This window comes from Arachis stenosperma, chromosome 1 (assembly GCF_014773155.1).
Source record: "Arachis stenosperma cultivar V10309 chromosome 1, arast.V10309.gnm1.PFL2, whole genome shotgun sequence".
Taxonomy (NCBI): Eukaryota; Viridiplantae; Streptophyta; class Magnoliopsida; order Fabales; family Fabaceae; genus Arachis; species Arachis stenosperma.
The window spans coordinates 117,166,632-117,184,084 of NC_080377.1; the positions used below are offsets into that span (position 1 = coordinate 117,166,632).

General features: G+C 34.1%; 1 protein-coding gene across 4 annotated transcripts; it reads left to right on the forward strand.

Annotated features, from left to right (window-relative positions):
* The first annotated feature begins 8,757 nt into the window (after positions 1 to 8,757).
* LOC130967572 (protein TRANSPARENT TESTA 9) lies at positions 8,758 to 16,635 on the forward strand. 4 transcript variants are annotated; one of them, XM_057892496.1, is made up of 22 exons: positions 8,758 to 8,910; positions 9,021 to 9,282; positions 9,412 to 9,463; positions 9,551 to 9,627; positions 9,714 to 9,847; positions 9,958 to 10,054; positions 10,193 to 10,250; positions 10,601 to 10,709; positions 10,834 to 10,957; positions 11,060 to 11,246; positions 11,358 to 11,683; positions 12,250 to 12,338; positions 12,413 to 12,483; positions 12,971 to 13,081; positions 13,195 to 13,260; positions 13,430 to 13,567; positions 14,263 to 14,368; positions 14,442 to 14,531; positions 14,628 to 14,686; positions 14,804 to 14,963; positions 15,710 to 15,876; positions 15,981 to 16,635. In XM_057892496.1, exons 2-22 carry the CDS (start codon positions 9,230 to 9,232, stop codon positions 16,308 to 16,310), a joined length of 2,604 nt encoding a protein of 867 aa, XP_057748479.1. In that variant the 5' UTR covers positions 8,758 to 8,910; positions 9,021 to 9,229; the 3' UTR covers positions 16,311 to 16,635. The 4 variants fall into 4 exon arrangements, 2 of the variants coding, with proteins under 2 accessions (XP_057748479.1, XP_057748487.1); XM_057892504.1 differs by having other exon boundaries at positions 14,460 to 14,531; XR_009081386.1 differs by lacking the exon at positions 15,981 to 16,635 and having other exon boundaries at positions 14,804 to 15,153.
* The last annotated feature ends 818 nt before the right edge of the window (positions 16,636 to 17,453 follow it).

The window sequence follows — 17,453 nt, forward strand, 5'->3', positions numbered from 1 at the left end:
CTGTCGTCGATGCTCCATCCTTATCTACTGGTGAATTCTGCAAAGAGTTTGGGCGAGGACGCTTTCGCACAGTGCCATTTGTTGTCTCACATTGCTGCTGATGATGAACATTGTGCCGGGTCCCCGAAGAAGCCACACTAACCGATTTTCCAATATTGATGCCCTTGCTTAATTTTACTTTGGATCCAGTAGCATGTGTTGTACGTTGGCGGTTAGGCCTTGTCCAAGTACTGGTAGCCTTGTTAGGAGTCTTCTTTGCTTTTGGTTGGACCTGATGGGTACTAGGAGAAGGCTTTTGACCCATTTTATACTTTCCTTTCCTAATCACTTGAGTCCAACATTCTAAATCCTCATGTTGTGCATGGTCTACATGAACAGCATGCAAATCACTCTCCACCAAATCCGGGACAGTAACATTTACAGTCTCATCTCCAAGATTCTTGCCAAAATGAAAACTTGCCTTTTCCACATGCACTGAATTTTTTGAATTTGAGCTTTCTGGCTGTTTTGCTACATCGCTGATCACCTTGGCATTAGTTCCTCCTCCTGCATTGCTGTCAGTCTTGCACACCTTCATATCATGACCAAATTTGAGACAGGAGCCAGAAATAAGGTGAAGACTTTCATATTCAACCTCATATTCAACACCTTCAACAAGAATCTTCTTAGTCACTGGCAATCCTAAATCTATCTGAACACAGGCTCGAGCATATCGTCCTCTTTCAGCTAATTTTGTTGCCAAATCAACCTTAACGGGAATGCCAACTGCAGCCGCAACACGGAGTATTGCATCTTCTTGGTAGCACCAAATTGGTAATCCAGAAATTCTAATCCACACTAAAGTTGCTCCAAAACAGTTTTCACTTGATCTAAACTCTTGATCCCAAGGCTTCACAGCCACATAATTTCCCTCAATCATCCATGGACCTCCTAAGAGAACCTTTTCTCGCTCCTCAGCCACATCAAACTTCACAAGAAAGTAATCAAATCCCACGTCCAATAAATCAAAACCTCCCTTAATCCTCCATACCGTTCGGAGTTTATGAGACAATGCAGTGTAACTATAATGTTTACCTAACACCTTAATCACTATAGCATCCTTATAAGGTTCTGCCAAGCAATTCTTAGCTTCTTGGGTAAATGTGACACTCGGTGGTAAGAGATCTCCTTACTTCCCAGAAACTACCGCAATGTTATCTCCCGATAAAGTTTCAACAAGTGAAAAAGCTTTAGCAATCTTGGAACCCACAACTTTGTCCCTGAAAGAAACCTTCAAAGGCTTAGAAACCCCTCCCGAAATATGATCCTCCTTTTCTCCTGATGCAATCCCTCCCCCGCTCTCCCCCTTATCTCTTCCGCCGACATTATCGGCTGCCTCACCGTGTTTCACCCTCAAAGTCTCTTCCCCGCTCACTCCACCGCTCAAAGCCTCATTAATGCATGATACGACTGGTGAATGAAAAAAGAAAGAAAATCATTTTATGGCTACTTTCAGAAATACACTTAGCTTGGCTTGAAGAGAAGAGCCGTTAGTCCCGTTACGTTGTATCGTATATTAATTTTGTAACATAAAGTGAATCACAGAAAATTTAGCTATTATTATATGAAAAAGTATAGGTAAATAATTAAAATATTAAATAATATAAACAATAGATATATTGGATGTTCATTTTATTAGTGTATGGATGGTTATTTTAATATTAAAATTTAGAAGATTAAATTAAAAGTGTAATATTTTTATTTAATTGGTGATTATTCATATTGTTCAACAAATTCATTCTCTCCCTAGGTTTGAAAATGAATGCAAGTTCATGTACGTATATACGTGCGTGTAGTGTTTCCTGTGAATTGAATTCTGTATTTTTGTGTTTGGACCATACTATATAATCTCACTCAAAATCTCAATTTCTTGGCTGCCACTCTTTTTTTCAAACCAACGTCAACATTTCAAGCACTGTGGCGGCTATTTTATGATTGGCAGACTAAATAAAATCCTCCTTCTTCAATCCATCATTCTCACGTTGGTTTAAAACAAAGCAAAATATTAATTACATTTGGTGAGCTTTTCCTTTATCCATGTTAACACGAAAAACTTAAATATCTCCATTTGCATTCTAGTTATTTAGTGTGCAATAATCAATCACTAAATTAATAGAAAGCTATATTATATATATGCACACTTAAAAATATTTTAATTAAAATAAAAAATATTTAGTAAAAAGTGAGAGATAGATTAGTTAAATGGATGGGGAAAAAATTCTTGAGACTTTTAATTAAAAAAGGATATTGAAAAGATTAAATGTACCTTTCATAAACACATTAGTCAAATAATCCTGCGTCGACGAGAATCTCCAAACTCTAAAGTGGAATTATCCTCACATAAATAGCTATGCGTTGTATGCATGCATGCATGAATACAAATAAGTAAATAAAATTCAGAGGTTGTTGTTTAATTTGGAAATTTATTTAAGAGGCTAAAGGGGAAAATGTTGCACCTAACTTGAAGGGCAACAAATATAATATTAAATGTTGATAGGCGATGCAGATCAACAATGTTTGATGCTAACAACCCCATTATTTATTTATCAAAGAAAGAAAATTAAAGAAGTCTTGCTTGGCAAGTCATTACTAATAGCTACAGCAACCAAAATGCATGTATCTATTATAGCGACATATATATATAAATTAAAGGAAAAGTTGTTCAAGTATACAGGTTGTGGCACACCCTTGTTACTTATGAAGACCATGTAAAACTTAATATAATTTTAATATACATTATAAAATTATCATTTTTAGAAAAGATCTTGAAATTTATGATTATGACAAATAGAAATAAAAAAAGTTACTAACTTTGATCCATGATAATAATGATATTAAGAAGAATTCACTTTATCTATTCCTTTATCTTCTTAATTTTTTTTTCAATTAAATTATTGATGGTGAGTGAAAAAGAAAAACTTCATAGGTAAAAAGAGAGGACTGAATTCTAATTTATTTTTATAAAAATAAACTTTCATCAAATTGGTTATTGTTCATACCCTGACCCAATATCTAGACCCAGGTCCAACTAAGATAAAAATGCCCAATTCATAATATTGGTATCCCTCTGCAACCGACCTTCTCATATGAGGTCGGGTTCGACGTAGGCTCCACTACGAGGAAGTCGGGAACATAGATTTGTTAGCAGATAACACTTATTTAAAAAGGTAACTGTTTCTAAAATTTTTCAACCCACTTCTAGGAGTCAAATCTCAACCCCCTAAGATAAAAGGACGGTTATCCTCCTTAAAAGGTGGAACCACTCCAACGGTGGTTATGGATTCACCACTATAAGTACACTGATACCCCTCAGATATCTCTAAGTTCCCATACTCTCTAAACTTGCTTAGACTCTTGTTGACTTAGGTATCAGAGTGTTTTTGCAGGTACTACTCCCATTCCTTCACACGTACACGAGTCGGACGAAGACACCTAGACGGGAACCAGGTCATAAAGCCTCCCCCCTCAAACGATTAGACCAACCTTACGAGTCCAGTCCACTAATTTCTGGTTACCCATCATAATAGTTATATTTCAAAATAATCATGTAACCTCTTTTATTTTATTATTTTAATTAAATATTTATTAAACCAATAAAATAAAACACATTATATACCTGAAATATCATATAATAATATAATTTTTTACAGATCAAGGTTGGGGATGCTTAAGACCAAAATAAATAATGGATAACATGACTATATCAATATATATACAGAGAGAGAGTAATGTTAGATAAAATTTTTGTAAAAAAAATTATTTATTTTAAATTTTAAATTTTAAATTATAAATCTTTATATTAATTTTTAAATTTAAATATTAAAATTAATTAATAGTAATCAATTAAAAGTTAATTTTCTGTAATTTTTCTTACTTAATTATGAGATCAAAATAACAAAGATTGTACTCTAAATCCTAATGCAAAAGATTTATTAATAATAAGCACTTTTTCTCCGCTAGCTACTTTCAATATATAATTATATCATATAAGTGTTTTGTCATATTAAAAAAATATTTAACTCAGATCAATAATAACCTATTATCTTAGATGTTTTATAGATATAAGCATTTGGTTTGATGATAGTGTATTTATATATAATTAGCTTGCATATTGTTATCTATAATTCTACACTATATATAATAGAAATACAAAAAGGACTAGGGTCCAATTTTCTTTTATCAAAATACTTTTTTGTTAATATGATTCATAAAAAAAATATTATTTTTAAGATTTGAATTCAAGACTTTTGGTTATATTATAACGTATTTACTATCTCAACTAAATCAGTCTTTATTATTTTTATACATATTTAATAAATAAAAAAAAATAATCAATAGACATCCTAGTACCTATTGATATACTAGTAATGATATAATGTTATAAACTATTCCTTAACTTAAGTATTCTTTTAAATATATATTTACTATATCTTAATATAATTATGTTAGGTATATAATAAAATCAGCTATTAAAATATAAATACTAACACGTAATATATATTAAAATACAAGATACACGTTTAAATTAATTAAAAACTGATTAATTAAATTTAATTAAAAATTATAAAAATATGTTTTTTTCTATATTAATCTATACACCCTCAATAATAATATACACAAATTTTTTCTCTCAAAAAGTTTGCCGCCAAAGAAGCAAAACTATGTGATCCGTCACCTTATAACTCGGTCTTTATTGTGCATTATAAATTATAACTCGATCTTAATTATCATTTATTCTATAACCGATACTTTTATTACCGACTTAAAGACCATTATTCTGACTTAATGATCAACGGTCATACCATCAACTCTATACCTATAAAAGGCACCAATTTCTATATACAATAGACATTCTATATACATTCTAGAGACATTATTTTGGATATATTATATATACATTCTATATTCATAAAATTATTATAATATACAACACATGATAACTTCTATTTATGTCTTATATTCTATGTTCATAGAATTATTCTTATACCTTTTAAACGCTTACTAACTTGAGCGTCGGAGTATCTTTTGCAGGTACTCACCCTCTTATTCTCTCATTGCCGATATATACCTCATCTTGACAGAGAGCTTACAAGTATCCACAGGCGGACAAGTTATACACCGGCCAATCTCAGCAAGAACAATTGGCGCCGTCTGTGGGGACGAATAAAATAATTCGTTCCCACTCCCTTTAGCTTCATAAAACTTGATTTACATTCAAATTTTTGAACCAATTTTAACAATCTTTTTTTAAGAGTTTATTTAATACCTCTTATCAAAATATAATCTATCGTAATTTTTCATAAAGTATGTACTTTATACATTCAAATTGCTTCATTTTTACGTATCATAATATTTCACATCTCATAATCGATCAATGAACCAATCCGAGAACAAACTCGTCTTTCAATCAATCCGAGAACAAACTCGATTTTCAATCAATTTGAGCACAAACTCATTTATCAATTTTGCTTACTTTTTTAAAGTTCTCTATTTACACAAGTAAAATTATATATTTTATTCAACATACTTTTGCATTTATATTTTGTGTAACTAATATTTACTGATTTATTAGTTATATTCAAATCTCAATATATGTTCTATACAATAATGGCATATAACAACCACGTCAATTGCATTTTTATTTCATTATGTATTATATTCTTATTGCTTGATGATTTCATTTATACAACTAAATGACGATAATGATGAGTTCGAATCTTAAAATTAGATTCCATAAAAAATTAATTGTATAAACTGTTACACTATTCATTTTATGCTATTAAATTTTATTTTATTATTTGTTTAATGCAGAAAGTTATTAAACAAAAAATAGTTACAAACATGCAAATTTGTTACTTTTGCACAAAGAATGTACCTCATAGCTAAACAAAATTTATTATATTATTATATGAATGTTATCTTATTGCTTTATTATCAAATTAAAGCATATCCTAGAAAGCAAAATTCAGAATTTCACATTCGACATGTATGACATTCATATATGTCATATTCTTCTTTATAATTATCAACTTTCAAGGTATATTTTTTTACTTTGAACTCTTTTATTTTTACAATATATATTATTCAATATATGTTGTGATTTTGTACATATTCATTTTCTCAATTTATCTTATTCATGTTAGACCTTCACTATAAATTATAAATATTCAAATAACTAATTGCTTTGAGCGAGAAATTCATCAATAAGCTGTTGTGGGTCGAAAAAATTCCCAAGACATTTAACCATTATATCCCCGGATCATACAATCGATTCTGTCGATGGATATCTATCCCTGAACTTTTCAGTTCACATACAATCAAATGCTAAAATTGTTCTTAAGCAGAAAAGTATCTCCCACACAACTATCTTGATTGAATGACTCTTATCACTCAATTATTTTTTGAATAAGTGCCGACATAATAACCCGACTAAGCTTGGGGGCTCACTATATCATTATTCACTTATCTTTTAATCGAGTTATAAATCATTTTATTTTCTAAGCTTAGCCTGGATCATATGATCGGCAGACAAAACTTGGGGGCTATGATCCGTCACCTTATAATTCGGTCTTTATTGTGCATTATAAGTTATAACTCGGTCTTAATTATCATTCATTCTGTAACCGACATTTTCATTACCGACTTAATGACCATTATTCTAACTTAATGATCAACGGTCACACCATCAACTCTATTCATTAACTCTATGCCTATAAAAGGCACAAATTTCTATATACACCAGACATTCTATATACATTCTAGAGACATTATTTTAGATATATTCTATATACATTCTATATTCATAGAATTATTATAATGTACAACACATGATAACTTCTATTTCAAGTCTTACATTCTATATTTATAGAATTATTCTTGTTTTTGCTGAGTTTGGCCGATGTATAGCTCGTCCGTCGATGAATGTCTTCAAACTTCTCGTCGGGATGAGTTATACGTCGGCAAAGAGAGAACAAGGGGGTGGGTACCTGCAAAAGACACTCCGACGCTCAAGTCAGTAAGTGTTTAAGAGGTATATAATAATTCTATGAATATAGAATGTAAGACATGAAATGAAAGTTATCATGTGTTATGTTGTGTTTATAATAATTCTATGAATATAGAATGTATTACATGATATATAACTTATCATGTTACTCCCTGAGATTAGATATAGAAGATTTCTTTTATAGGCATAGAATTGATGAATAGAATTGATGTTATGACCGTTTGGTCATTAAGATAGAAATGATGGTCATTAAGTCGGTAATGAAGGTGTCAGTTACAAGCAAAAGAATGAATGATAGTTAACGTCGAGTTATAACTCATAATGCATAATAAAGACTGAGTTATAAGGTGACGGATCAATTCTTATACCTCTTAAACACTTACTGACTTGAGTGTCGGAGTGTCTTTTGCAGGTATCTACCCTCTTGTTCTTTCATTGCCGACATATACCTCATCTTAACAGAGAGCTTACAAGTATTCACCGGCGGGCAAGTTATACACCGGACAATCTCAACAAGAACACCATACATGAAGACAATCTTGTTCTTGGCCAATTCTTTTGGAACACCCATTTATTCCAGTAAAGCACATCTCCAGTAACTTCTTAAGAAGGTCATCAATGTACCTCCTTGTCTTTTTATTTGGTCTCCTACGCCATTTGATTATTTTGTGGCAGTAAATCTTCATCTTTTGAATCAAAATGAACATAGTTGAGCTTTTAATTTGGGAACTCCAAGCATTCATAACCAGATTTCTAACTTCCTCTGTGTCATACCACCTCTTCTAAAATTTGAACTTCCTCTTACTTCTTTTCGATTAGAGGCTTGATTTTAATAGTATTGGAGAGTTATTTGAGTCATTCCCTAATAATTGAAACACTGCATCTGAATTATAAATATCAATCCAATCCTGTTGTGCTAGCATTTTTTTCAAGTAGTTCTTCAACCAGTGCATCATTCCTCCGTCTGTTAGTTCACGTGAAAGGCCTGTCCACCATACCAAAGTCGTGCGGCTCATTGCTATCAATAAAATATGTGAGACTAGCAATGAAAGCTGCTGATTCAATGCCACCTCCAACCTTTTTTAGGTGGTTGGTGATGGTGCTAAAGTCACCCGCAATCAAGGAAGAAGGAGTGATGGAGCAAGGGCTGTTTTTAAACAATTACAAAAATATATAAAAAATATTTATTTAATATAAAAAAATTCTAATGCTTAACAAAAGAAATATCCAGCTATAGAATTAAAAAAAAAATCATATAATTCTTAAAAAATAGAAATATCTACATCAGTAATACAAAAAATTCAAAAAATACATTAAAAAATATCTATTTAGTATAAAAAAGAAATATCATAATATTTAACAAAAAAAACATCTATGTATATCAACTTAATATGCGAATTTTTTTTTTTTTTTGGTCAAGATATGCGAGTTTCAAAATCGAATCCTTTAAAAAGTTGGTGAGTGGACCGTAGTTGTTCCCCAGCGGAACTCGTTTTAAAATGATCAACTAACCGGCCGAAATACATTCCCGGGCCGGAAAGAATAACATGTGGAATTGGGTTGTAAGCCCGTAGCAATTCGGAGCTTGGTTTTGTTTTTATTGTTTTGGAATTTGGCTTGGTTAATAGTCCATTATCCTCAAGACCAAAAAAAGGCTCCATTATCCTCCGTGTCTTGTAGTTGACATTAACCTCCACAGAACGCAAGAGTAACGCATGTCATTCCATTCTGGCATATTCCATGTCCATGTATTACGAATTGCATTAACCCAATCAATTAACAATTAATTAAATTTTGAAAAAGAAATCCCCCAGTTTCCCCTTCGAACTTCGATACGGCACTTCCTTCCACCACCTTCAGTTGTGGTGTGTTGTTGTGTTTTCTGTTCATTCATCATTCACTATTTAAATATTTATTGTTATTATCATCATTATTTATTATTGTTCTTGTTAGTTATTTATTTGCAATTTTGCAGTTTGCACTAGCTCACATAAATCGAAAACTCAGTCTTCACTATTTCGGGCAAAACGCACGATCTCTCCAGATTCCAGAACCCTACTATCTCTTCCTTCTCTTTCTCTCTCTTCCGACCGAAGCTGCTCGCGAAGATCGACGAGCAGTTTCAATCTTCGATGCAGGATGAATTCAATTGAGCTCGATTTCGACGCTTGATTCTACACAACCATGTGGTTATCCTTCTGGAGATCCAGAGATCGTTTCTCGTTAGATCAACTCAGGTCACACTCCTCATTCCCCCTCGTTTATCTCCAATTCGCTCAAATTATTCATAACCGCATTCTGAATCTCGAAGAATTCTGGTTAATTCGTGCTTTTACTGAGTTATTCATTTGAATTCTGGTGTTTAGGTACTTAACTGATCAATTGACAAAGATTCAAATTGTTAATGAGATTAACAAGGTAACACGATTAGCTCCGTATCAGCTTAAGAGCTTTGTGAATTGTGTTTCCAGTTTTCTGAATTTTGTTGTGTTTTGTGTGGGGAAGGATTTTGTTATTGAGGCACTGAGATCGATTGCGGAATTGATAACATATGGCGACCAGCACGATCCTAGATTTTTTGAGTGAGATTCCTAATTCTTAGTGGTTATGTTCCATTACGTATTTGTTATGGTGTGCAAGTTTATATATATCTCCTGGATTGTGGCAGACACTTCATGGAAAAGCAAGTCATGGGCGAGCTTGTGCGAATACTAAAGCTGAGCAGGATCAGTAGCGTTCCACTTCAGTTGCTGCAAACAGTGAGCATTATGATCCAGAACCTTAGAAGTGAACATGCTATATGTGAGTTAATAAGCTAGTGAAGTTCCCTGTTCTGCAGTTTACTTGGTCTTTCAATCAGATTTAAGCATGTTGGTGGGCTTAATGATATTTCTCTGCTGAAAATTTTGCAGATTATATGTTCAGTAACGAACATATGAACTACCTGATAACGTATTCGTTTGACTTTCGGAATGAAGAACTATTGTCATACTACATATCTTTTTTAAGGTTTGTTTTGAGCTCTCACTCTAATTAATCTTATTGACGAGTGCTGTTGATGGTTGCACTGTGTAAAACCTGTTTTACATCTTTCCCATTGGCATTGCTAATCATATCCCTGGCTATTTGTGTGTTGGTTTTTTGTAGAGCAATAAGTGGAAAGCTGAACAAGAACACAATTTCTCTGCTTGTGAAGACTTGTGATGTAAGATTTATGCTCTCAGAATATTTGTCTTCTGGTGATGATTTGAAATCTCTTAGAATTGCGTAATATTCTCTTCAACATACTTGATTAGCAACTATTGTGTTTATGATTTATGAGGCACTGAAATTGTATGCCTTTGAGGCTTTGACTATACAAGATTGACAATGATACTGGCTTTTCTACCTTAAGTGGATTTGTTATTCAAATAGGTTTTCTTTTAAGAATAGTTGATTGCTTTTTTTCTCTTTTAAAGAAAGAATTTATCTTTTGGATGGGGAAGACAGGAGAGAGAACTGGCTTTATATATTTGAGATGTCCAAGCATTTTCACTTTATCTTTCTATGAATTAGGATGAAATTGTCTCGTTTCCACTGTATGTTGAGGCCATAAGGTTTGCATTTCATGAGGAGAACATGGTTCGCACTGCAGTACGAACTGTAACCCTTAATGTTTATCACGGTGAGATTTTGCTGTTTTACATAAACCCTGAACTCTATTTGTTATTTTCTTCATTTCCTTCCAGAACTTGGTTCTTTTTTATGAAAATTATGATTTCTTATGACATATTCTGCTTAATTTTCAGTTGGCGACGATGCTGTAAATAGATATATAACCAGTGCACCTCATGCAGATTACTTCTCAAACTTGATTTCATTTTTTAGGAAGCAGAGCATGGATTTTAATAAACTCGTCTCTGATACTTTGACGTAAGCTTCATAAGTTTTATCTCTCTTTCATCTTGTAGTTTAAGACTTTCTTGTGTCCTGAAAGAGCAATTGTGGTTACTTCATTACTAAATACTGAGACAGAAATCCGGGACCAGATTCAACCTCTACAATAATTGCAGCTGTTGATGACATTGAGGATAACCTGTACTACTTCAGTGATATTGTCTCCGCTGGAATACCTGATATTGGGACGCTAATAACGGACAGCTTTCTGGTGGTTCTGATATTTCCGTTACTTTTTCCTTCCTTGAGGATAGTTGGTGATAATGTATGAAACCTCACTTTATGACATTCTTATTTCACCTGGATCCACTTAGGTAGATTTTTGTTCTTATTATGTAGCTGGTTCTTATTAATGTTTAGTAGTACATTAATCCAGGAAATGCAAAGTGGTGTTGTCACTTCTCTCTACTTACTTTGTTGCATACTGAGGATACTCAAAATCAAAGATTTGGCAAATACCATAGCTGCTGCTCTTTTTTATCCCTTAGAGGCCTTTACACAGAGTTCTTGGGGTAAATTCAATGGTCATATATCTGGTGATGGTTTCACATCTAAAACTGAAGTGTCAGAAAATGATAATCTTAACAGCTACGATCCAAGATGTTCGATGGTCAATGCTCCATACATACCTAGTTCTTCAGGGTTTCATTCAGCCCATGCTCACTCACAAAATGATTGTAGCAGTTCAAATTTGTCTTTAAGGTAAAAGGCATTTAAGTCATATTTTCTTGTACTAATGTCAAGTTACACCAAGAACTGTTCTCTCTCTTTGTTTTCCTGCTTGTCACTGGAACTGGGCATGTAAATGAGTGTATCATTCCTGCCCAAACAGTCCTGGATATGTTAATGAGGGTATCATATTGTGTTGTATTAGAGAAATTACTAGCTTTTTGGTTCACACATACATACATCCTTTTGATGATGCTCGTAGAGTTAAAACATATTTCAATACAGCAAATTGCAACTTAGGAGTTTATATATGTATGATCTAGGTCAAGTTATCAATGTAAGTTCAAACAAGCTTACATCGTTAGGTAACTTCTCTTTATTTTTATCTTTTTTACTAGACTTACCATTGTATAGAAAGTCTATTGTTATAAAGCTTGATATTGATTTGAAATTGTTGTGTGTACTTATGTACACATCGAAATTGACATAATACATTTTAAAGTATGTTAAAAACAAGTTTTTTGATGCAGCTGTGCTACTTTAAGTTGTGATCAAAACTTCACGTCGAGTGCCTTTAATGACTTCTATGATTGATGTAGGGAAGTTTTGCTAGCATATGTAACAAAAGGGAACGATATTGAAGTGTTGGGTTCTTTGGGTCTGCTTGCAACCCTGCTGCAAACTAAAGGTTGTGCCACTGTGTGTTTGTTTGCCTTACCATTACATCCCTTTCTGTGTATGTTGATATATCTCATTTTGTAGAACTTGACGAGTCAATGCTAGATGGACTTGGAATTCTACCCCAACGTAAACAACACAAGAAACTCTTATTGGTAAGGCACATTCTTCCATTTAACTTATTTCTAGTATGTAAAATTTTACGATGGGCTTCTGCACTCTGCACTGCTTCATTTCTTGGTATAGTAGATTCATTTAACGTGTTTGGGGTGGGCTTGAAGGGCACCTATCACTTGTGTTCTTGGTGTGGGTCGGGTGCTTCTTAAAGTAGTGGTGGAGGAAGAGAGTGCTCGAGTGGGTGGCATGTTAAGTTAGAGGCTTAGATCATAATCACTTCTAGAGAAGTAAGCTATTAAGCCGACAATTGAAAGGATTAAGTGGCATAGACTGCCTTGATCAGTATGAGAGCTGAATTATAAGTGAACTGACACAATGGTTGATTTTACGATATAAACTGATGTGAGTTATGTTCAAAATTCACCTTTTGTTTGAAGGTTTGAAAACCAGCCAACCTAGTAATATTCATTTTTGTTTTATTTTGATGTAAATATGATGCCTGATTGGCATTGCATATTCTTGCAGGAAGCTTTGGTTGGTGAGGCTTCAGGTGAAGAGCAACTTTTTTCTCCCAAAAATAGCTTAGCTAGGGACGGAATTGGTAGTGAGCTTGAGTATTATCATGAAAAGATCAAGGTTTGCACTTCCCTCTGTGCATCCTTAACTGCTTTATTTTTACTTCTCGGTGCCAATATTTAGAAGCTCCATGGCTTGATAGTTGGTTTCCTTATAATTACCATGTTTTACAGGAGCATTATGGAGTATCGTCTCAGGCTACTGATGTGGGAACAAGTCCTCTTGTACGTAGATTTCAGGTAAATCTTTCTCTCTAGTATGTTCTTGTTATGATATAATTTTTACTTTGTTTATTGTTTTTGCAATAGTTTATGTAGACCGTTTTAAAGTTCCTATGGATAACTTGCCACATTATTCAAATCCAAATAAAATTTTAATTCCTATGTTCATGTATGGTGTATTTTTCAGGTGATTGATGCATTAGTTAGCCTCTTCTGTCGTTCTAATATATCTGCAGAGACATTGTGGGATGGTGGTTGGCTTCTACGCCAGTTGCTTCCTTACAGTGAGTCAGAGTTCAACAGCAACCACCTTGAATTGCTGAAAGTACGTACAAAATTGTCTTCTCCAGCAATTTGCATATCGTTTTACAGATATATCAAAGCTTCCCACTTTTGCTTTTTAAGTTGAACTGATATTTATGCTTGCCATATTGAAGTACCGATGGTCACTTTCTAGTTTCTAGACTACTTTCTGAAACATCAATTCAGTAGAGCTTTAAAGGAAGCTGAGTAGTTTGAGAAAGATACCAATACAAAATTATTTAGTAGTCTAACATGCATTACAAATGTTATGATGGAATCATTTTTGTTTTTTAATCTATAGCAATGGGATTCTTTACCGTGCAATTGTACCAATGATTTAAATGATTAATGACGAACTGGTACATAACATGAGTACAGATATGAATTTATCATTCCCATGTGAGTGACTGGTATAAAGGACAGGATACTGCATACTGAAGAAAATAGAAATTGAAACAAGTAAATAGGAGAATATTAAGTAGAATTAATAATAGGGTTTCTTGAAATATTGCACTTGTTGATAAACCATGTCTTGGTGAGCACTGCTCTATGTTCTCATTGTCTTTGATATTGAACCCGCATTTAGAACCATGATTGTAGAAATCCATATATGAACCAAGGATAAAAAAGAAAAGATTTTATATATGCCCCTGGGACATACTAATTTCATCTCATCTGTGGTGTCGTATGCATTTCCGGATGAAATTACTCATGCAGGTTTCATACAATAGTTGTGCTTCTGCTCTTATGGAGGAGGCTAGAGGTATTTGGTCCGACTTTCTTGTTACTGTTCTCTGTGAAGAGTGGAGAAAGTGTAAAAGAGGTGAATTTCATATAATTTATTGTGCTGCTTAATTATTGTAGTGTTCAAGAGTTTACTTATGTGTTTGATCTAGAAAATTTTCAAACTGTAGCAATGGAGTCATCATCTCCTCGGAAAGAATGGACTTGCATGCTTTTGCCACCACACAAGCTCTCTTCTGAAGGTAAGCTTCTATCTATTTCAAAAAAAACTTCCTTTGCCTGGTTGCTGTAATGAAAGGAAGCCTGAGTAGTTAAATTACCTGTGTGTTTTTCTACAGTTGATGTTCCAGATGAATCATCATTTGTTGCTGGAGAAAGAATGCTTGAGTTGGTGAAGGTTTGTGCTTTATATTATGTTCATTTATTTTAAATGCAGATTAATATACAGATGTCCAATACCGGTGGACTATTCTTAATTGCTGTTCTTCATGGATGGTGTCTTTTTCCTGTTTAGGTATTTGTACTGCAACATCAACTTCAAATATTCGCTCTTGGTAAACCTTTACCTGAACAACCTCCAATTCATCTTCCTGGGGATCTCCCTGTGAATCATCGTGCCAAGACTTGTGGGCTTGATGTGTCGGGCCCAAAGCCAGGCATTGAACTCAGCCTTGGTAATTTGTCCGAAACTCCAATCCTGTATTCTTTCCACTGATTTTACTTGAGGTTTTTACTCGGTGTAGGATGGATAGAACAATAAAGGAAGGATGAAGATAATTAGGAGAGGGAGATAAGGAAAAAAGAGGGAAGGACATCTCAGTGGTAATCTTAGTTGCAAGTCGATGTCCAAGAATCCAACACAATGTACACAAGTGAACTAGTCAAACCTAACCAATAGTAAATATATGCTCACCTTGATAACCAAGTAATGGACTAATGATTGACAACAAAATTATTCTGGCATTAGCATTTAATGAGATGCCTGTTTTGAAGTTTCTGTACTAGCCAGTGGTCATGCACAAAACAAATGATCTCTCATCTCAAATTACTGTGTGTTTATGAAATAATATATTGAAAGATTCATGTTGATTTTGAAGCAGTAAAATGGATTGGGGAAATTGGCATGGCATATAATGGATTATGATGGTTAAGCAACCTAAATTTATAAAGCTGGCAATAAACTTCAGACCTGGCGGTAAACTTCTCCAAATTTAACATTTAAGGAAAGACTGAGTTGTCTTAATAATAACTTAGTGTGTAAATTGTAGTGACTTCTCAATTGTATACATGAATGGTAGTTCCATCAGGTTGTATTTTCCATGTAGTTTCTTTCTGTTCTACTTATGAATGCTACATGCTTCTGACTTTAAGTTGGCCACAACTACTGATTGTTAAGTTTCTCTTATTTTTCTATTTGCAGGTGATGCTGTGCCCTGTAGAATTGCTTTTGAAAGGGGCAAAGAACGCCATTTTTGGTTTCTTGCAATCTCTGTAGGAACATCTGGGTGGCTTGTCCTTGCAGAAGAATTGCCACTGAGGCAGACCCATGGGGTCATTCGGGTTGCTGCACCTTTGGCTGGTTGTAACGTATGTATATTGCCTCACACTGTTATCTTCCTGGGCGTTGGTTTGTAGACTTCAGCTAATCTCCATATGACAGTCTTATGAATTTTTTTATTCTTATTGTTTAGCCCAAGATTGATGATAAACATCCGAAATGGTTGCATGTGCGGATCCGGCCATCCTCTTTGCCCTTTCTGGATCCTGCAAAATTCAATGATAATGGGAAATCAAAGACAAAAGCTTTGATAGATGGAAGATGGACACTAGCTTTCCGGGATGAGGAATCTTGCAAGTCTGCTTTACTGATGATTGTTGAAGAGATGGGTTTGCAGAGTGATGAGGTTCATAGAAGATTAAAACCGTTGCTCAACCTTGAAATTGCAACAGATTCATCAAGCTCGTCTGTATGTGATCCCGATGATTCCTCTTCGTTTAGAACACATCCTAATTCATTGTAAGTTCTTTGGCTTGGTTTACCGTAGTGGGTTGTTTGGTTGAGGGGTGAGAAATTATTTAAGTCTCGTCACCCTTTTGTATATGCTCCCAAAATATATAGCAGATTTGTAGATTAGCAAATGTGGCTTAGTGTCATTCTTTTTGTATACTAGCCTTTCCCTGCCTTGATCTTGTAAGTTTTGCCCTTGCTCCTCTCATTTTGTAGCAGCTCTAACTTAGGTCATCCCATCTCTTTTTCCCTATTTCCATTATGTACGCTCTGTAGCAATTGTAAATCTGAGGGAACCCCATAAAGAAAGCTTTTCCTCCTTTTGTTTTCCCCCTTTTTTTTTCTTGTCTTCTTCTCCCCCCCTTCCTCCTCCTCCTCCTCCTCCTTTCTTCTCTCCTTTTCTCTCTTTATTTTGGGGTATAAATGTGCCCTAACGCTTACTATATGGTGTAATGAAAGCTATTTGCCTATTTCTCTCTTCCCCCCTTGCTCAACTGGCTATATACTTATGTTTATGTTGGGTTGTGTTAGTACTGTTCATTTTTATCTCGTAATGCAATAAAGGAGAAAGAAGCATTATGAAGCAATGCATTGAGTAGAAACAACGTCTCACACTCTGAGCTGGATACTTTGCATTTGGGGTTTGGATTTTGTAGATTTTGTGGACAAGGTAGTCCATTAACTTCTTAACAATAAAATCGTCAAAATCTCAATTTTATTAAAAATGATTGAATTTTAACATAAAATTAATGGTTCGAAATACATTGTAAGAGGTATAGAGTACGTGTCATTGTTCATTGCTGAGGGTAATACTGCAACAACTCGAGTATGGTTGTTGGGGGGTTAATTACGTTGGTTTCAAGTTATCTAAGCTACAAAGGCTGCTCCAATGTAATTTCGTTAGATCAAAACGGTCGAGCACTCAAAATCAACACTGGAGTTTGGCCGATGCATTGACATTGCTAATTATTGAAGCTTTTTCCTGATGGAACTATACTAACCCTTTCTCTATTTTGTAAATGAAATCCCGTCTGACTGTCCGAGCGCCGCTAGTTTGTTGCCTATTGTTCAGTCGAAAAGAGGCACCCTACCCTATTGGGGCGGATCACACAGCATTGGAACACTATGTTACACACTTTATTGCGTTGGCTTATGG